The 21518-nt window shown below is 32.1% G+C and overlaps 3 protein-coding genes across 8 annotated transcripts; 1 reads left to right on the forward strand and 2 right to left on the reverse strand.

The window, feature by feature from the left end:
- Window positions 1–82: 82 nt before the first annotated feature.
- Window positions 83–5149, reverse strand: LOC136782463 (sorting nexin-25-like). Of its 2 annotated transcripts, none has more exons than XM_066741905.1 (11): window positions 4712–5149; window positions 4341–4647; window positions 4099–4268; window positions 3615–4009; window positions 3112–3535; window positions 2742–3040; window positions 2411–2668; window positions 2187–2320; window positions 1877–2116; window positions 1509–1791; window positions 83–1430 (listed from the first exon to the last, which is right to left on the reverse strand). In XM_066741905.1, exons 2-11 carry the CDS (start codon window positions 4490–4492, stop codon window positions 1377–1379), a joined length of 2409 nt encoding a protein of 802 aa, XP_066598002.1. In that variant the 5' UTR covers window positions 4493–4647; window positions 4712–5149; the 3' UTR covers window positions 83–1376. The 2 variants fall into 2 exon arrangements, with proteins under 2 accessions (XP_066598002.1, XP_066598001.1); XM_066741904.1 differs by having other exon boundaries at window positions 4341–4651.
- A 204-nt stretch (window positions 5150–5353) lies between these two features.
- On the reverse strand, window positions 5354–6842 carry Art8 (Arginine methyltransferase 8). Of its 5 annotated transcripts, none has more exons than XM_066741926.1 (4): window positions 6714–6842; window positions 6399–6513; window positions 5945–6285; window positions 5354–5872 (listed from the first exon to the last, which is right to left on the reverse strand). In XM_066741926.1, exons 2-4 carry the CDS (start codon window positions 6414–6416, stop codon window positions 5374–5376), a joined length of 858 nt encoding a protein of 285 aa, XP_066598023.1. In that variant the 5' UTR covers window positions 6417–6513; window positions 6714–6842; the 3' UTR covers window positions 5354–5373. The 5 variants fall into 5 exon arrangements, with proteins under 5 accessions (XP_066598023.1, XP_066598020.1, XP_066598019.1 ...); XM_066741923.1 differs by having other exon boundaries at window positions 5945–6311; XM_066741922.1 differs by having other exon boundaries at window positions 5945–6311; window positions 6584–6767.
- A 149-nt stretch (window positions 6843–6991) lies between these two features.
- On the forward strand, window positions 6992–17879 carry Cdc5 (cell division cycle protein 21). The gene is made up of 19 exons (XM_066742106.1): window positions 6992–7166; window positions 7249–7514; window positions 7596–7726; window positions 7807–8309; window positions 8383–8557; window positions 8636–9074; window positions 9167–9281; window positions 9377–9541; window positions 9602–9709; window positions 9812–9985; window positions 10055–10263; window positions 13986–14271; window positions 16235–16374; window positions 16437–16501; window positions 16580–16687; window positions 16795–16893; window positions 17140–17215; window positions 17295–17505; window positions 17627–17879. The coding sequence occupies exons 1-19, from the start codon at window positions 7122–7124 to the stop codon at window positions 17864–17866; spliced, it is 3555 nt and encodes a 1184-aa protein (XP_066598203.1). The 5' UTR covers window positions 6992–7121; the 3' UTR covers window positions 17867–17879.
- Window positions 17880–21518: the final 3639 nt, after the last annotated feature.

The raw sequence follows: 21518 nt of genomic DNA on the forward strand, positions 1-21518 counted from the left end.
GATTAATTTCCAACATATTTTTATATTCACATATATATATATATATATATATATATATATATTTCATATAGGCTTTATTTATAGTACAGTCGTATAGATATATCGTAAAACATATGTATATATAAGAGTACTTGAGTCCATCGTAGTTATCACAATTTTCAAAAGAAACAAGAAAAATAACTCGCTATTAATGTTATGATAAATATATCAAATTATTCTCTAGTATAATTTTACTAAAACAGTTCTTGAGAAATAAAGCATTTACAGTATTTTTGTATCATTGTTAAATAGATAATGTTATTTTGAACATAAAAATTAATACCTTTGAAATGAAATATCCTTAAAATATTGTATAAAACTATAATGTATAAATATTAGTAATTAAATATATTTTTTGGTATTTAGCACCATTTGATTACGCTCCACATTAATTAATACAATCACTTTCAACTGCTTTATTTATGGTATCTTTAAAAATACCTATAGTAAATTCATTGTAACTCTATACATCGTAAAATCTTTGCTCCTCTTTAATCGTTTAAAACACAATTTCTCTTTGATCTGAATATTTAAAAAAATTCATCAAATAAACGTTATATATATAGAGTTTTGCTCGCGCAAAAGATCCGTAAGTCATTAATTTGCTTTACTTATTGTACAATACTTTTTCTTAACATATCTTCAGCATAAATATACAAAACATACTTGATTTAATATTCCTTTAGAAACTACCAAAGGAATAAAGCATATATATAGGTATACATCATAATATTATCAGTCACAGGAATGAACTTCATGCAATGTCTCTGGAATATTAAAACTAAAAGTAAAGTAAAAAATAATTAAAATTATAGTTGTAAAGCACCGTATAAGCTTTACAAAAATGTTTAATTTTATTAATCTTAATTAATTAAATCTAAATATAGAATTACAAAGACAGCACCAGAAACATTTTTTCATTAAATACAAAAAACTTCATTTTTAGATAAACGAAAATAAACGTAAGTACAACTATTATTTAAATACCAAACACTTTTTAGAAACCACGTCAACATATTTTGAAAGTGATATTGTATAGAGATGGGAAATGAGATACTTTAATTTATTTTAAAAAACTATAAATATTTACTAAAAACCTTAAATAATTATTTAAATTTGTGACGTTATCATTTGAAAGGTGGTAAAATAACTGGCCAATTTTTTTAATTATAAGCTATAAATCTCTAGCAATTAAAAGTGAATATAAAATCATAACGATTACAATGTTATTGTATTTAATGAGCGATGTATAAAAAGTAAAATAATACCGTAAGCAACAGTGAGTCATAACAGCCTATAAATAATCTGAATGGTAATACCATTTGAGAGTTTCGTATTTACTTATGTTGCAATTCTGGAAACAGCTCATGCAATAACACCTCGAAGATGTCCTACAATAAAAAAATGTTATATTGATAACATTTCAGATTAGCATCAATCTTAGAAAATGAGACTCTCCAATAACTTACATAAAACAGTTGTTTATTTAAATTTATATTTTGCAATGTATCAAATACTTTTGTTGCACCACGTTGGGCACTTTGCGCCCCTACTAAATTTTTTAAAACTTCAGGTACATTATTTAAAAATTGTCTACGGGCCTGCCCTCTTGTTTTCAATTTCTCTTCATCCGTACGAATGACGGTTTCATAAACTAAATGACCATTTGGCCACCAGGATCTTGTGAACAATTGTATATAATAGTTTAACATTGGTTCTGAGAAAATCCATGCAATAGTATCCCTAATTTGTCTGAAATAAGATATAAAATACAAGAAAACCTGATTAATTTGAGCTTCTAAAGACTGAAAAATTATAGCTATTTTCAGTTACAAACCTATTTATTGTTCGTCCGTAAGTAATCTGTACAAAAGTGATAAGGGAACGACGTAACCAGCGGAATACACCGCGTAAATCAAATACTTCTCCTAAAAGTGCGTATAAAGGTTCAGCTATGGCATCCTTGCCCGGTCCCAAACCATCCGTAGCTGACCTGTTTGATTCGTTGTCATCTAATAATAATGAATTTTCTTCTTCTTCTTCCTTCTCACGTGAATCACCGCTACTACTGCCAGAACTATCCAATCATAGTGCATTAGTAGATATTAATCAAAAATCTTATCAAACAAATGAAAAAAGAAACTTACGATTTAAAAAGAGTAGATAGAGAAAACCGCGATTTCTTGGGTGAGGGTGCAGTATGCTTAAGATGTTCCGAGCTAGGGCTAAGAAAAGCATAAAGAGCTTCACTCTGATTGAGCCTTTCATCTTCCAACACGTACTAAATAATAATATAAATATAATCACTAACAGCTCATCAAATTAAGTTAATTATTAACACCAAATAATAGAATTTACGAATATTATTTACATTGAGATATCTTTGTATTTGGAGTTTAGCTTTATCGAGAGTACTTTTATCGGATTTTCCAAAAAATTTAAGTGGTTGTGATGGCAAATCCAAATTTTTTACATTAGAACATAACTGGCGTAATTTTCTATGAAGCTCCTGAAATTCAGGCAATTTCCTTAAAACTACCCAGCCAGTTGATATGCTTTCTTCATTTGCCTCGTCTTCTGCCATATGCACAACTAATACAAATTGCGGTGGATCACCGTTATCCGGAGTCTATGGAAGGAGATTAAACCTCAGAGATTTTACAGCATAAAAAATTGAACAATGTGCGAAAGAAATTACTTACTTCCGCATTTTGAACGTCTGCTCTCCAACGACCTAAGTGTTCAGCCCACATCTCCGTATGATTCAAATGCGCTTCCAACTGTATTTTTTCACCCTGCAGCCATTCAACTTCCTTAGCTAATATACTTAATACTCTACTTTCAGGCTTCAGGGATGCCTTAAGTGCTTGCAATGCCTGCATTTTATTATTTAATTTTTCGTGCAGTTGATCTAATTTACTTCTAGCATAACTGGAATGTTCTCCAACAAGTAATGGTGATGCTTCTGATATTGCCTGAATTTGACAATCCATAATCAAACCTGCAAAAGACCAAATCTATTCATTGTTTTGTCATTTACCTGTGACATTTATTGAACATTAAAAAAAGTACCTTCAGCTCTTTCATTTAGCAATGCTTCCTGCATTTTCTTATAATGTTCGCTGACCACAAACGAAGAATAATATTTTTCTTCTAAAGTCCTAACAACATTTTCTTGCACTTCATAAAATACATCGGGTCCTTTATCACCCAGTAAGAAGCTCTCCATTCTTTTCCTAACATTTTTGTCTACTTTAATTTCCGCAGTTGATGATTTTATATAAGTATAGAAAATTTCAGCTGCTAATTGATGCCAATTAGATTTATCTGCACCTCGAAGCTCCTGCACTGCTGCCCAATAACCAATCAGCCCTTGGCTAGAAACCTCCTCCAAAAATTGAGAAAGGTATCTACGACCTATTACATTATCTAATATCATTTGCAATGGTAAAATTCTCTCTTCTAAGCTAGTAGTAGAATCTGAAAGGCTTGATTCCTAAAAATGAAAATATTTTTAAATATTAATTGTTTATCTACATGATAATAATTACAATTAGGAAGCAAAGGCTTAAAACCTGTGTAGGATAACCATTCCATCCCAATGTTTGCATATGGGATTCACAAATATTTTTTGCATAAGTAAGCTGGCTTATATATCTTTTTAATTTTCTTGCTTGTATAGCATCTGATTTCCCAAATGTATTATTATCAGGATCTAATCCTTGAGACCTTTTCACATTTTGAATTGTTGTTGCTTGCATAATTTCTGTGACAATGTTATATCTGATATGTTTAAGAACATTCAGGTCTTTAGAACTTTTTATCATACGAAGAAAATCTTCAAAGGATTCTGCATATTCATAAGTTTTTCTATGCATAGCTTCAGCAATTTGTTGCTGCTCGATATATGCAAGAATTTTTTGGTTAATGTAATCAGGATCAGTAATTAAGTCTATAGCTGGCTTCAGTACTAAAATAATAATAACAATAAGTGCATAATTATTAAAATAATTAATAAAATGAAGTAGCATATATATTAGTACATGCTTAAAAGCTTACTTTTGCATGTGAGAATTTCTCGTATCAAAAATTTTGATGGTGACAGAGAATAACTTCGTGGTAAAAAAATTAAGATACATGCTTCACTGACTTTCCTTAAGTAATCTAATTCAGCAGCATGAGACATTAAATGACTTGATAGTATAAACACAGGATCTTCACCTTCAGATCTAAAAGTTTTTTTCTATTAATTATTGTATTTAACTGAAGATCATATACAGTTTTACAATAAAGCAACATACGCAGCTGCCTGTGCTATCCTTATTTTTTCAAAATGAAATGTAATTTTGTTTACTATATTACAGACTACTAGTTTAGTATGATCAATTCTTGATAATCTATCATGAAGACTTTGTACAGCACTCCATAAGTCCTGCTTCATATTATCAAGCATTAAATCTGAACCAAATGACAAGTCATTCAGCCATGATCCAACAAAATCTTGAAATACTAAATCAAAAAGATTTTGTAAAGCTCCATCAACCAAGCGTGTAAAAATAACAGGATAGCGTATTTGCTTTTTGGCAGTAGATAATTTTGGCTCGTATCCTTTCTAAAACATAAGAATATTTACAAAATAAGAATATAATTACATTATCTATATAATACTTACCATTAACATGTTATGAAATGCATCCAATTCACCTGCAGTTTTGATAGTGGAGCCTCCAGTTTGATGTTTAGGTGATAAAACAGTATGTATTAATATAACAACTAATGGACCAAGAAACAGGCAGGACAATAGAAAGCACCATAACATATCACTCCAATAAAATAGTGCCATTACAATAACCATAGCACAAAAAACAGTGAGAGACAACATTTTTTTATTATGAAATTAATTCTCTATCTCTATACAATAATTAGGTTATGTTGGACAATCTGTCACTTTGATAATTGTCAGCTTAATTTCTTTACAATGTTTTAACATTTTTTGATAAGTGATATGTTCCAGTGTTAATTTTCATAATTTCGCCTTTCTATTCGCAAACTAAAACTTATTTTGAACAATGTCTCCATGTAATTTCTTGCTTAAACAAGTGGAGTGCTACTTTCTACATATACATATATACATATATGTATAGGTACATATTATCGGTATTATGACTATTATGTGCCATAGTGCCATGCCAGTGCCACCCACATAGTGCATCACGTGGGTCACGTTATACATGCGATATGATCGGAACTACTTTCATTAGTTTGAAATTTATTTCCTTTTATGAATAAGTAGGTTGTAAATAAAAATCATATATATAAATAAATGTTATTGATTTATTCACATTTTAACATTGTATCACTTAAAAATTGTCTAATGGCAATACATTTGGTCATATGACAATCACAAGGAACTTTATGCTGCATTTCATCAGCATCTAAAATATCCAGCTCAATCTTATATGCTCTAGGTTTGGACTCATCTTTAATAAGCTCTAATTTAAATGCAATACATTGACCATCTTCCACTTCTAAATCTTCTGGTAAAATAATGACAGTTTGTTGCCAATGTGTTACCTCATATCCTGGCTTTGTACAAAGCTGTGTGCCATCTGGGAATACAACAGTAAACCACATACAAACACCTTGAAACCTACCATTCTTATCGCATACAAAAAAATAATCATCTCCCCCTAACTTGCTAATTTCTGGAACACTTATAGTTTTCAAATCTAGTTCTGATAGTTCAACTTCGTCTGCTAATAGACTTTCCTTATCTAATGACAGTATCTCTGGCTTCAATGACTTTGCTTTTCTATATTCTTTACCAACACACCTAAAAAAATAGTTGGAAAATAAATATATACTTTTTTAGTTATAGAAATATGAGAAATTATATGGCTCTTACTTCATGCTAACACCATGTATGTCATCCCAAAAACTAAACATAGAAGGTAATTCACATGGCACAGCATACAATTTAGCTTTATGTGGAAATAACAAACCATCTGGTTTTAAAAATGTATCTCTTGCAAATATTACAGAATCTAACATTCCTTCATGTAGCAAATAAAAGCCCATCCATTCTGAAATGATTATATCAACTTTCTCTATTGAATCTGGATCAATTTCTTCCACTTTACTTCTGATTATTTTAATTTTTTCAGTTAATTCATTTTCTTCAATTACATTTTTTGCAATCTCCACTATATTACTAGCTTCCACTGCATATACAAGTCTTGCTCCAGCCTGGGCACAAAAAACAGAGAGTATTCCTGTTAATGAATGAAAGATTTCCTAACTATTAAAATGATTCATGTAAAATTTAAGTAATATGTTTTGACTGAGAAAAAAAGCTATACCAGTTCCAGATCCAACATCCATTACAATTTTGTCCTTAAACAAGTGTTTACAATGAAATATTGCATTTTTGTAAGCAAGATTGCGAGGTTTATCGCTCAACATTAATTGATGCACCTATAATGTAGACAATTACAAAATTTTAGTTACAGGCATTATTCAAGTCTATTTATTTTATTACATTTACATTTAATTCCTCATAGCTTTCAAAATATTGATCCATCTTTTATAAATATCAGAAATAAATTCAAAAAAATAAAATGTGAAACAAATATGTAAAGCGTAAGCCGTCCAATAATCTATTCAACTCCACTAACCACTTGTGCTCAACTCAAATCTGGCAGCTGGCTTCGCTGAGTGCTGACTGGTGCTGACACTGCTGACTCCACTGGCCACTGGCCGGCCGCCGGACTCCGGAGCCGCTGGTCCGGATTGGTCCGGGTCGACCGGGTCCCGGTCCCCGGCCGGAACGGGAACATCATGCATCACATCTTTATTCCCTAGCCTCAGTAACAACTTAACAAGTTATAATCCTAGATGGGAGAATATGTATAGGAATATCATTATTTTGGCATCACTGTGCCATTATGTTACTGTGTACAACTACACTGACTACACATGCTTTGATTCTTTCTTTAGTCAAATTGATCCGAACGAAGCCCGAAGGGCTAATGGCTATTGCCTGATAAAATAAAGAAAAGTACATACAGTCAACAAACATCAAGATGCCGCGTATAATGATAAAGGGTGGTGTTTGGCGCAATACTGAAGTATATCAACTTTTTAACCTTTTTCATTTTGTATCTGTCTCAGGACTAAACGATTTTCTCATATAATCAATGTCTGCTTTAGGATGAAATTTTGAAAGCGGCGGTTATGAAATATGGAAAAAATCAGTGGAGTCGTATTGCTTCCTTGCTACATAGAAAGTCCGCAAAACAATGTAAAGCTCGTTGGTTTGAGTGGTTGGATCCTAGCATTAAAAAGACAGAATGGAGTAGAGAAGAGGATGAAAAGCTGTTACATTTAGCAAAATTAATGCCTACGCAGTGGAGAACTATTGCTCCAATTATTGGACGCACAGCAGCTCAATGTTTGGAGCGATATGAGTATCTTCTGTAAGATAAACGTAAAAAGTTACGAAATCCTTGTGTAAATCTCTGCTTGCAATGCTAACTTTGTTTCCTTTACATATATAGTGATCAGGCACAGAAGAAGGAAGATGGAGATGATGCAGCTGATGATCCTAGAAAACTCAAACCGGGTGAAATTGATCCAAATCCAGAAACAAAACCTGCTAGACCTGATCCCAAAGATATGGATGAGGATGGTAATTGTACCACAAGTGTTTGTTTAAATCATTTAAATTATTCTTTGTATTATAAGTAATAATTCCCATATCCTATCTAGAATTGGAAATGCTTTCGGAGGCCCGTGCTAGATTAGCCAATACTCAAGGCAAGAAAGCTAAACGTAAAGCAAGAGAAAAACAACTAGAAGAGGCTCGTAGATTGGCTGCTTTACAAAAAAGAAGAGAGCTAAGAGCTGCTGGAATTACAGTATCTCAGAAAAATAAACGTAAACGTGGTGTTAACTACAACTCGGAAATTCCTTTTGAAAAGAGACCTGCAGCTGGCTTTTATGACACTTCAAATGAACATGTAGATCCTCTTGCAATTGATTTTTCACGTATGCGGCAACAACATTTAGATGGAGAGCGTAGACAAGAGAAGGAGGAAATAGAGCGTAGGAAAGATAAACAAAAATTAAAGTTAAGGAAGGAAAATGATATTCCTACTGGACTGCTGAATGATGAACAACCTATTAGAAAGAGAAGCAAGCTAGTATTGCCAGAACCGCAAATTTCTGATTATGAATTGCAACAAGTTGTCAAACTGGGAAAAGCTTCAGAGGTAGTTTCTATTTTCCATTTTTATTTATTTGTAGTATATATGATGTTCCAATAAAAAATATTTTAAATTATAGGCCGCACGTGAAGTAGCGACAGAAAGCGGAATTACATTGTCTGATAGCTTATTAGCTGATTATTCTTTGCCAACCAATGCTGGGGTGACACCGCGTACTCCCGCTGCTACTGACAGAATTATGCAAGAAGCTCAAAACGTAATGGCTCTCACACATGTCGATACTCCACTGAAAGGTATTTTTTCATAAAGTTATTTTCTCCAATATATGCGTATAATATTAAAAAATTATTAATGCATGAGCTTCTTTATAGGAGGATTAAATACCCCTTTGACCAACTCTGATTTCAATAGTGTGGCACCAATATCAAATGCTGTAGCAACGCCAAACACAATTCTGACCACGCCGTTTCGTTCGCAACGGGGTGGAAAAGATTCTGCACGTTCGTTTAACACTCCAACTTCGGTCAGATCTCAAAATGGGGTCGCTACTACTACTCCGATTCGTGATAAATTAAATATAAACACTGAAGATGATATAGAAAAATCAGAAACACCGTTGATACAAAAAGAAGTGAAAGAAGCCTTAAGATCTGGTCTTAACATGTTACCAGTACCTAGAAATGATTATGAGATAGTAGTCCCCGAAGACGATAAACCTGACGAAGTAAGTGTAACACCAAGTAACGATACTGTTGAAGATCAAGCCGACGTTGATGCTAGATACCAAGAAAAATTGGAAGAGCAGAGTAAGTTTTCAAACGGCTTATTATGAATGATTGGTAAAATCTGTCTTTACGATTAATAGATTTTATCATTATTTTATTTATTGTATTAATAGAAAGAATGGAATTGTCTCGGCGTTCACAAGTAATACAAAGGGATCTCCCACGACCTGTAGAAGTAAATATGAATATTTTAAGGCCATTGAATGACCTCTCTTTGACTGATTTACAAAAGGTATATTATTGGTGTTTTTTGTTTCATCGCAGTAACGGATATTTATTAAGAAAATACGAAACGAATAGTTAAAACAAATTATCTAAATATTTTAGGCTGAGGAACTTATAAAGAGAGAAATGATTGCTATGATGTATTACGATTTCGTTAAAAATCCAATTCCACAAAATGGAAAAGTGGTATCTAACTCGTTAACCCAAGCTCAGACATATTTAGAACAGCATCCATATGCTCATTATGAAGAAGATGAAATTAATGCGGTAACATAATTATCAAATGTATATTTTAGATTAAAAATTATAAATAATTTTTCTTATTAGGCTAAGCAATGTATAGCTGATGAAATGAAAGTAGTAAAAGAGGGCATGGCACATGGTGAGTTAAGCTTGGAGGCGTACACAACCGTTTGGGAAGAGTGTTTATCAGAGGTATTTTATCATTGTTATTATTGAAATCTGTTTTATAAAAATATGTATATAATATCAATGATTTCATATATTAATTCATGGATTTTCATATGTAAAACATAGATATTATATCTGGAATCGCAAAAACGATATACCAGGGCTACCTTAGCCTCTAAAAAAGATAGAATTGAGTCATGCCAGAGGAAATTGGAAGAAAATAGAATGCATATGACTAGAGAAGCAAAGCGCGCTGCCAGAATGGAGAAGAAATTAAAAATCTTATTAGGAGGCTACCAAGTAATAATTATCTTTTTCTTCAATTATTATTTTTCAAATTTATTAACATATTCTGTGGTTTCAACGTAGACGCGTGCACAAGCACTGGAAAAACAATTGCATGACTCATGGGAGCAAGTGGACCAAGCTCGTATTGAATTATCAACATTTAAGTTCTTACAAAGTCAGGAAGAATCAGCGGTTTCAAGACGAATAAATGCACTTGAAGAAGACGTAAATAGACAAACGGAGCGTGAACGAGCCTTACAGACAAGATATGCCCAATTACAAGACGAACTTGAAACAATACAAATTCATTGATGCTACAAATATTAATAGAAATGTGTCATTTTCGAATAATCAGTAAATACACAAGAAAATGATGTAATATAAACATTTAATGAGTAACATATGATGAAGAGAAAATGATTATCCTTTTAATTTTAATGTACAATTTTTAATAATAATAATGCACCAAATAAATTTTGGCGCAAAATTTTGACATACTAATCAAAATAAAATCATTAAAACAAAATGTATACAATGTCTAAAATTTTTATTATCAAAAAATAGATTAAAACAAATTCTCAAGCTAGCGAAAAATTATTGCACCACTACTTATACATAAAATTCGCCAATTTAAAGAGAAATAAGGATTATGATTTGATTATTGAATAGTTTGTCAATTAATTTTATAATTTATATAAATAATACATACAGTGAACCTAGTTAGTTAATGAAAGGTCTATATTTAGTTAAAAATTGTAGAGAAGGGACATAAAGCATTTGGAGGAAACTTAAATTATCGTTGGGGGGGGAGTTATACAACATACATATACATAGAGAGTTCTTATGACTTTCTAGTGTATTAATTGAAGTTAAGTTGGCTGCCAGTTAGCGTGTGAGTCATTACTGCTGGTGACTACTTCACTTGACTTAGCTTTATAGCTCTTCGTTGAGTGTTGATTCGACTCGGCTGCACTCGGTCCCTCTTGTCAGACAGAAACTAAATATTATTTCGGTCGGTCGGTTAATCATTCTAGTTTCATCAGTACGTAATTGTAATATTTACTTTCTTATAAACAAAACTAGTACTTTTTCTATTAAATCGATCAATACACCGAATAATAATCGCTTACAAAGATACCTTTTCTGATATAATCAATAGTTATAAGTTTATAAATTGATTCATCGTTGCCTGCAGTGTATAAAATATCATTGAAATATATAACTACAACCGCTTATAACCCTTATTTTGTTAAATACACAGTGCGAGTGAAATAGGAAGCTTGACGAAGTTAATAATGGTTTTTTAACACAAAATTGAGCAACGACCACAACGGTTGAATTGTACAATTAGATCGGCCGAGAAGAGATCAGCATAGTAGTGATTTTTTTAAATTCTTTTGTAAGGATGATTGTGCAGCATTCTTTAGTACTAGAATGGACCGGAAACCTACATAGTTTGATAAATTAGATTTATAATAAATTCTGAAACATCGAACTTCAAAAGATTCGATAGGCGGAATTAATAAAATAGACTGAACGTCTTGTGTTCCATTCAAGATTTTCATAACCTTTTAGGAAAAGTATTTTGTGAACTCATGTGTCAACGTCACCATTTATCAGTGAATTAACGCTAATCTGATCAAGTGTCGCTCTCATCTTTAATCTACTCCCTAAAATGCTATCATCGGTGACGCCTAATATTTTTAAAAGTGCAACGTATTTTGTTTAACGTCGGTATTGTACTTTCAGGAATAATACAACCTCAGGTATTTCAACAATGCAATTGTATCGTTATTTAATTGTTTTGTATTATTTAAAATGTTTTGCTTGGGAGTCTTATTTTGCGTAGAACTTAGAAATTTGTGTAATTTTCAAACAAGGAAATTATAGGAAAACTCTGTAATATTCATTAATACTTTTTAGAATATTTAGTGGGAAGAGGTCTAATACAATATGCAAAATACGCTTTGGTTTGGTTTTTACTTAATGTCTTCTAGTAAGGTACGATTTGCTGCTTGTAGTTTATCTTAAGCATAATTTTATATCTTATCTATTATAAATGCCATTGACAGTATCTAATACCCCCCCCCCCTATCTCCTCTTCCTCCTACTGAGCTTAAGTGTCATTGTTTATTTATCGTGATAAAAGTATATGATTAAAAATAAAGTGTTGTAAAGTCCCTTTCTTCGCTTTTCAGCTGGATACTCGAAATTCCGAGGAAAAGAAAATTAATTATTACCGATCAATTTTTTCCTTCTCACGGCACACGTGGATATATCACTGGTTTCCCTCTGGTTACGTTTGACAGAAAAACGTTCTCACCGTACATCATATTTTGAAATTTGAGTTGTGCAAAGCCAAAAAATCCGACCTGATGCCTAAATCGACCACCAAGTGGAAATTTTGGAGGTCTCTAATAGTATATTATACTTTTTATTTCATTTTCTTTCATGTATTTTCTTTTCTCTCTTTATCGCGTTATCTCATCAAAAGTAAATTGTCATTTTTTTTTACATTTTAAACGCGTATTTTACCTATATCCATGTTTATCCTTTTAAATGGAGCATGCCTGCAGTAAATAAGAAGAATCTAAATAAATAGCGACAATTCGCGGATGATCTCACAAAATCATCGGTCAGTGGTTCCAATGTAAACATCTCTAAATATATGTTATTTGCCAGTTGATGTTGAAACGGAGCAGAAATCGTAATTAGTGGAATGTTTTCTATCTACTTAATGGTAATAATTTGTGTAATAGACTGTGTCGAGTAGTACGACATCTAATACTCAATTTAGATGGCACGCATGTTTGTAATAAAAAAATTTATTTTTCACTTAATATTGGACCAAAGGGCTCTACTAACCTAGTTTGGTGCACGAGCATTATGTGCATGCCTGAATGGTTTAATTTTTAGAAAACTAATCACCTTTCTGCATTGCAATAATGCAGCTTATCAACTGACCATTGTACACACATATTAATAATCTATAAAATAGCATGTTTACTTCTAGACTAATTATTTGCCTCAATTGTTACTAATCTCGCTCCTATAGTAGTATTGTGTACGATTTCATTTTTAACTGAACTCTCAATGATCTGTTTTACCTTTTTTACATGCATATCTTAGGAAAAATAGATTATCACTATGGTTACTATCAAGACGTTTACGATTCAAGCAAATATCATACATATGATCGTATTAAGAAAACTACTTTTATTCATTTTATTTTCCAATAAGAAGGATCTCATTAAAAGTAAAAATTAAGAATAGCGCGCGTCATTTGGAATTAAATTCATATCACGTTTGAGATTGATCACTTATACGCATATGATATATATTTTATGAAATATTTCGATTTGGGTACTTAAAAGCGCGCGCGCGCGCGACTTTAACTGCACTGATGCGAAAAATTTCAAACGCATTTTACCGCATTTATAGTATATTTCCTCCCTCAGAGGTTATATTTTTACCGCGTCTTCTGAATGCAAGAAACGCGTGTTTACCTAAGTGTACTGTACAATATATGCATATTTTTTTAATTCGGTAATTGCGCGTATAGACTGAGAATACATAACCTCTAACAGTGTAAATATTTCCATGACAAAGGCGGTCTTTGGAATCGATTATCTAGATTGAATATTTTCACCGTAAATAACGAAGAATTGCTCTTTCAAATTTGTTCTATTTTTCACGTTATATGAGATGTATCTAAAGAAAACAAGGTTGAATCGAATAGAGAAAATATGAAGAAATAAGATGAAAATGTAAAAAAGAGAGAAACGCGTAACGGAAATTGGCGGGAAGTATTTTGTTTGGGTTAGGGAAACAATGAAATCGAAGAATGTTATTTCGAGTGATGAATGATTATTGACTTTTGTAGGAGGACGAAGCGGCTGAACTTGCACGACGGTAAGAAGGAAACAGTGGAAGTTGGAAGGATAGGAAGAATATTGGAGGAGGAGAAGGAGTTGGTGGTGGTAACGGTGGAGGAGGAGAAGGAGGATAAAGGAAAGGAGGTTAAGGAAGGATTAGAAAAGTCTGAGACGGAAGTAGACGGCAAGAGGAAACGCGAAGAGGAAGGGGCTGAAGAAAAACTACCGAAGGAAAGGAGTAATAGGCTGGAAATAAAACGGAAAATCATGGAGAATCCGTTGACGAGGTGCGAGGCTCGTTTGCCAAAAGAAACGCTGATTACCGATGATTATGAGATCAGCAATCACGTTTTGGGCTTGGGCATCAATGGAAAAGTCGTTCAGTGTTACGATAAAAAGACTCGGCAAAAATATGCTTTGAAGGTAAAATGCTTTGTAAGAGAATGCAGTTGAAAGTTTTGGATTTTTGAGGTCGCGGCGGTCAAACTTGCTGTATAAATGTGTAGTGATTCGTGAGATATTTTCTTCTCTATATATATACTTCAGTTGAGGCATTACACTATAAAGCGTACGTTTGTGTGTCTCTTTATTTACTCTCTTTCCTCTCGCTTTGTACTTTACTAGAAAATCCTTATTTTCAACTGCACTCTCGCACTGGTGCAATAAATCGAAATAAGACAAGCATTTTTCACCATTCAAAAATCTGCTGCGTCATTCGACTGCTTCGCCTTTTCTTGAATTATACGATGACGTATCCTACGCGTCACCAAATTCAAAGCACCCTTTCATTACTTTTAAATTCCACAACGATCATTTCCCACTAATTAGAACGCTGAGCCACGCTGTTGCGTCCACATTTTCCACCATCCAACACGAATACTTTCTCAAATAGCTCGAACTTTTCCGAGAATAACACACGGATGACGATTGGATAACACAAATGAAATTTATTCAGCTTTGCGTTAAAATTATTACTCAATAGCAAAGTTTGTATTCGATTGTTTCAATAGCTATATTTAGTTAATTTATAACGATTCGTAGAATTGTTTATTTAATTTAAGATTATTGAGAAAATAGTGTTTAGTATAGAGGTCGATTAAACTGTAATACAATGATATTGTTACTATTCAGCAAAATAGTGAATAATTTAACAATGAAATGCCTGTCAGTTTGGTAGTCATTGTTGTTGAGGAATAAGAGTATTGATAAGTATATATAGAAATGCATGCGTTATCTTTTTCTGCAATTTGTCCTGGCTACTGGCCTTGGCTATTTTTAAATCGCTAAATCGAATTCTCGGAGCTTACACGGTACTTGATGTACTTTCGTGTGTGCAACTTGTTGATCGGCCTCATTAACACCTCCGCAAGATAGATTTGCGATCCGCGTACCTTCCCACTTGACAAATATGCTTTTTTATTGTTCAATCTTCTTCTATAATCTATCCTAATGAAACTAGGAAACGAGACCAATTAAAACCATCGGTCAGAAGAAACTAATTTTCTATCTTTCCCTTTTTCCTACAGTACAATGTTTCAATTGTTTCCAACGAGGAGTCACGTTTATAGCGGAGTTTAATAGGCTCTTAAACTTTGCTACTGATAGGATCATAAATTATTGATGTGGTTCATTACATACATCAGCACATTCACAGAATTGTTACAAAATAAATTGCTGAAAGCTCTCGTGAATTTCCTGTCGAGTATAATCTGGTGTATAATAGGAGTATCGATGAAACGTGCTTATCCATCAAGCTATAAGATTTTAGTCGCTCGGAAGTAGCAACCGTGTATTTAATCATCGACAGCCAATGTTAAACGAGCGTAGACCACGAGTCATCCGCTATTTATATTTGATGATTCGAGATTTCCACCTCGAGCAATGCCACTCGGCTTTATCGTTAAAAGTAGCCTGATTCTTTTTTCGTACCCGCTTGCACGCGACCAGTGCTTTTACTTCACTTCCTCACACTTTTCTCCCCCCCCCCCCCCCCTCTTTTTTATTCCCCTCTCTTCTCTCTTTTATCAAACCACCACGCGGATATTCTGTCTCTTCCATCTCTCTCTTCACTTTCCGTCGCCTTACACCCACATCCGGTGTTGCTATAAATCGTACTTGACTCCTTTATTGTCTTGGAAAATTACAAAACTAATCTTTCCGATATAAAAAAACTCCATTCGATAATACACTGTTGATAAATCACAGCCACAACTTTAATATAATCTTCTTTTGTATATTACGACACATGAGTAGACTGTTAAAATATTCATTTTAATTAGAAGTATTTTTCTACTAGTCGTGTAACAGGACGTAGGAATACATGTGATTGATCAAATTTTGCTTTTAATGTATTGTACCTGTACTGAGAGATTTTTTTCTCATTTAGGTTTTACATGATTGCGTTAAGGCCAGAAGAGAGGTGGAGCTTCATTGGAGAGCATCAAACTGTAGGCATATAGTACAAGTGAGAGACGTATACGAGAATACCTACAGTGGAAACAAATGTTTACTGGTTATAATGGAATGGTAAGCATGAATGAAGTAATCAGTTGATAAATTTGTAACAAATCTTTTGTAAATGTATGCAGTATGGAGGGAGGAGAATTATTCCAAAGGATACAGGATAGGCAAGATAATGCTTTCACAGAGAGAGGTGAGTTTATATATTATTCAAGTTATATTATACTCTGCAGTATTATGATAATAGTTATTATTCATTTTTGATTTGCAGAAGCCGCGCAGATAATGTATGAAATTTGTGTAGCCGTAAAACATCTACACGATATGAACATAGCTCACCGAGACCTTAAACCAGAGAACCTCTTATACTCTAAGCCAGGTGTGTAAAACGTAATGAATTATACATGTTAATGTTCCTTAGAAGAACTCATTCTTATTATATATTCATAGTAATACACAATAATCTGACGTTCTATTTACTTACAGACACCACAGGTATTCTTAAACTAACAGACTTTGGATTTGCTAAAGAAACGCATTCAAAAGACACATTACAAACGCCTTGCTACACGCCATATTACGTTGGTATGTAATGTTTTTTTATTATTATCTCATGTCTTATATTTGTGTGTGTGTGTGTGTGTGTGTGTGTGTGTAATATAATTTAATACTTCTCAGTGTATTAAACAAAACATCGAAAGAAAAATTTACTTTTGAAACATATTTTTCCAAATTATATCAATGTTCACAAGAACATTAGTTTGTTCTCACACAGAGATGTATACTATGTAATAAATTTAGATTTGACTGAGATTCAAATCTTATTTTTAGCCCCAGAAGTTTTGGGACCAGAGAAATATGATAAAAGTTGTGATATTTGGTCACTGGGAGTGATTATGTATATATTGTAAGTGTAATTAGATTCTTCTATTATTAATATTTAAAAAATATATAATTTGTTAAATTGGTTTTTGTACATTTTACAGATTATGCGGCTTCCCGCCGTTCTACAGTAATCATGGATTGGCAATTTCACCAGGAATGAAAAAGAGAATACGACTTGGTCAGTATGACTTTCCTGCCCCAGAATGGTCCAACGTCAGCACAGAGGCACGAGATCTTATTAAGGGAATGCTTTGCACAAATCCTGCAGAAAGACTGCAAATTGCTGACGTCATGCGCAATAAATGGATTTCTGTAAGACTTATTCATGCTATCCAAGTATTTTTGTATAACTTTGGAAAAGCAAAACTATTAAATAGCACACTGACTGTAAAACTAATATTACGGTATAATAATAATTAATATTTTTAAACAGAAACACACTGAAGTACCGGCTACTCCTTTACATACTGGCAGGGTTTTACGAGAGGGTGAGGAATTATGGCCAGAAGTGCAAGAGGAAATGACGCGTTCGCTAGCAACAATGCGCGTTGATTACGATACTGCTAGTTTGAAGCAGCTTGATCACACAAATAATCCATTATTGAATAAACGTAGGCGCGCCAAACAACAAAATGCAGTTACTCCTACTGCGAATCCTACAGCAGCTTCCTAGGGAGAATCACATGCCAGCTTGAACTGGCCTATATTCTTGCGCAAATGCATCAGATACAGCATAGTTACAATGAGAATTGTTTTTCTCATGACAGTGTCCTTCAAAGGGATAGCAGCCTTGCTACTAAAATCATTTTGACGAGAATATGCAGCATTTGTGCTTTAGATAATATAATAAAATTTATTCATTTTTGATAAAGCAGTTAAACAGTGTACGAAAAAATGAAAAATTTTAGCACACTTCTTGCAAATGCAGGTCTATAGAGAAAACTAATTTTAAGGTTTGAGCTACTTAAAGAGAGCAAGAAATAATTTTGCAACCAAATAGACAATAATGGGAAAGGCTTACTAGCTATTAGTTATTAGATTCTAAACAATTTAAAAACTGGTTATTACAAATTTTGAGGCAATTTTTAAATGAACGATATTTTTCTTGTTTATTAAAAAATGAATTTTTATAGGGTGAGCTTTTGATCTCTGCCAATAGAAGATAAGGTAATAACTTTTAAATTCTGAGTTTACATTATTCTTTGTTAAATATATAAGCCGTCCTCCAATGTGCTTATAAGTTTTTATTGGTCACATTAAGCTATTAGCCTGATTTTTCCCAATACCAGATACAAATTGAATTGCAGCTTTAACTGCATGTCACAATTTTTATACGACGCTACAGGGATTTGTAGTACTACATACGTAATTGTACAATTTTAAAATTTAAAAAGCTAAAGCTTCTTGTTAAACAAGAGTATCTTGTAGAATTTCAGAAACAGATCGTATTATTTATGATCTAAATATAACAATATTTTCGGCCATACCAATGTTGGCTACAGGTACACTGACGTTTATAGGCATTGTCGCTTTGAATTAGCATTTTTGACGAATACGAATGAAGCTATTTACAAAAGCATATTTTCAGGGCCTGAATACATTATAAGAATTACGAAAGCTACTTTACATAAGGAATGCTCATAGAATATACCATATTAAGGAATATTCGGAGATATTGAGAGACACATACCTATATATTTTTAATCGTGTTAGACAATGAAATTAACTAGAGCTGGTAATAGAGTATAAGAAAGTAGCATAACAATTGGAAGTATCGTGGTTAAGATCCATTAACTATATCATGTTTGTAATTTAATGTGTACAGCAGTCAAGAGCAGCATTGACTATTAAGCGTACTGAATCTTAACCGTATTGTATATTATGAAGTATAATTTTATGAATGCAAGGTGGCGGGAGGATAACGTTAATGTGACTGAAAGAGCCTTAAAAATGCGCCGAGTTTCAAGTTCCTACATAACTCATTTGCATTTTAGTATTGTAGAATAAGAAACCGTTTTAAACATTTAACCGATTTAGTCGAATTTATTTAACCCTGCTTTCTTATATTCAAAAATTTAGTTGCTGCTATAAGCTTAAAATTAATATATACACGATCAGTAACCTCACAATTATACAATACACGTCTTATTAGCATCATATATTATTATTTACATCTTTACACACAGTACATATATCATCATTTTACTTAATTTATTTATATTCTTCTTCATTCAGTTAATCTTAATTTCACACCTTTATCGCAAGTAAAATGATAACTTTGTAATAACGTGAAAAAAGGTATTTACTATTTTTATAAAGCAGGTCGACCATTTATGCTAGAATGTACAGTGCTATTTTTCTAAGTAAAGATTTAGATTTTTAGCGAATTACGTTACTATTCATATTTGCATATAGCTATTGAAGAACTATTCTGCTAATATATGTAAAATATAATTAATTTTATGTTATGCCTATTTAGATCGTAATGACTTGAGCATTTTTGCAATTTCAGTAAACGTGCAGTTACACTTTTTCAAATAAATTGGGAGGTATTTCAATTTAGTCACGCATTTATAGTTTGCCTGTAAGCAGAAGCATTCGTTTATTACACATAAATCATTTATTGTTTTTCGCTCCTTTTGTTTTGCACGTATGTTGTATTTACAATTTAACAAAAATAGAATAGTTTTTAAAGTATAAGAATCAAAAGATCATATACTCATTACAATCACATTTATTAAATGCAATAAATCATGATATTTACATAGTTACGTTTAACTCATTATCTACAAAACGAAATGTTTAATTGGAAATGAAAAAACAAGTAAATTAAGTATAAAAAAGTAAATAAATTTATTGTTTTGTTAATTCTTTTCAATTGTAATAATATAACATACACGTTCTCTGATTAAAATGCATGGAGAACAACTCTTATTCAAAATTTAACATTTAAAATTTCATCTTATTTTAATTGATATAAATCATAATACAGTTTTCACGGATATTTTTCCAAACTACCGGCTACCTCGATATGAGGAGACATATGTTAAAAATTAATAAAATAACAAGATTAATTAAAACTAAGTTCAGTCATGAACATAATTTTGTCACGATATACTTTTTATAAATAGAATGTTGCAATACCGTATTTCTATTTGAATCAACAACTGGGATTTAAATTCATTCGAAGTTTTTTGTATTTATAATAAGTTTATTTAATGGTCGGACAGCCATAAGTTTTTCAGCGGTTTTTTCCGTTTATTTATTCTTTGCCGCAAAAGTCATTTTATCAGAAAACAAATCAAGTTAAGACGAATACATTGATAATTAACCAAAACAGAACTTAGCTAAATGTATTTTATTTATTTGAAATAGCTTGTAAATCCTGTAACATTACTAAGAGAATTGCTTTGTTCTGTATCCCAGTCAATTATCGAACCTACTGAAAAAAAAATTTATATCGTATAAAAGTAAAAATGCTAAATTGTTTAACACGTTTCTTATGTCTCTACATTGTCTTGTACAAATTAAGCCTTCAGTTACAAATAAATATCTGCTTGTTTCAAGCTCAGCCGTTGTTTCAATTTTCATTGTAGCAAACAATTATTTATATTTAACTTACGTATTTTATATTTTACAAACTTAAGAAAGTTTAACCAAATTCGCATTATTTATCGGTAATTTTTTTAAATCATGATTGGTCAGTTCGTATATCGAGGTTCTATAAAGTATATTATGATGTTACATTCTATTTATATATCGCCCATAGAATTACGCTCCTTTATATACATTAAAAGAGATCTTTATAACATTCAAGCTGCTTTTTAAAGCTATTATTGTGAAACCTTTCCTTTACAAAGTACTAGTTTTCATTAGCTCTTGTCAATCCTACATAAGAGCCTGTTCCTAAAAAAATCCGGGTTTAATAAGAGATAAAAAAATAACAGCTAATACAATATGTACTGAATGTTTGCACAAGCTTTCATAAATACTAACAAAGACTAAAGTTGGTTTCTAATTCATTCGTATAAAATTTGGATAAACAAATTTATTTTATGTATTTGTGTTAATTCGCTCAATCAACACCCAATTTAACGCTATTACTGCTCAATTCATTAACTCTCGTCATTCAATTCCACGTGAAGTAATTTAGTATACTTGAAATATGTATTATTTAGTATTTTCGCAAGGGTCGAATGATTGCGACAATGATATTGTGAACTTAATCAACATTATTTATGTAGAATGAAATGTAGGTTTAACCCTATAGTACTCTGATTACAATATATTAAGGAATTATAGCGTTGTATTTAACGAAAAACTAA

Source organism: Prorops nasuta, unplaced genomic scaffold (genome assembly GCF_024137725.1).
Source record: "Prorops nasuta isolate Cenicafe-Biocafe unplaced genomic scaffold, Cenicafe_Pnas_1.2 PNAS00027, whole genome shotgun sequence".
NCBI classification, from domain to species: Eukaryota; Metazoa; Arthropoda; class Insecta; order Hymenoptera; family Bethylidae; genus Prorops; species Prorops nasuta.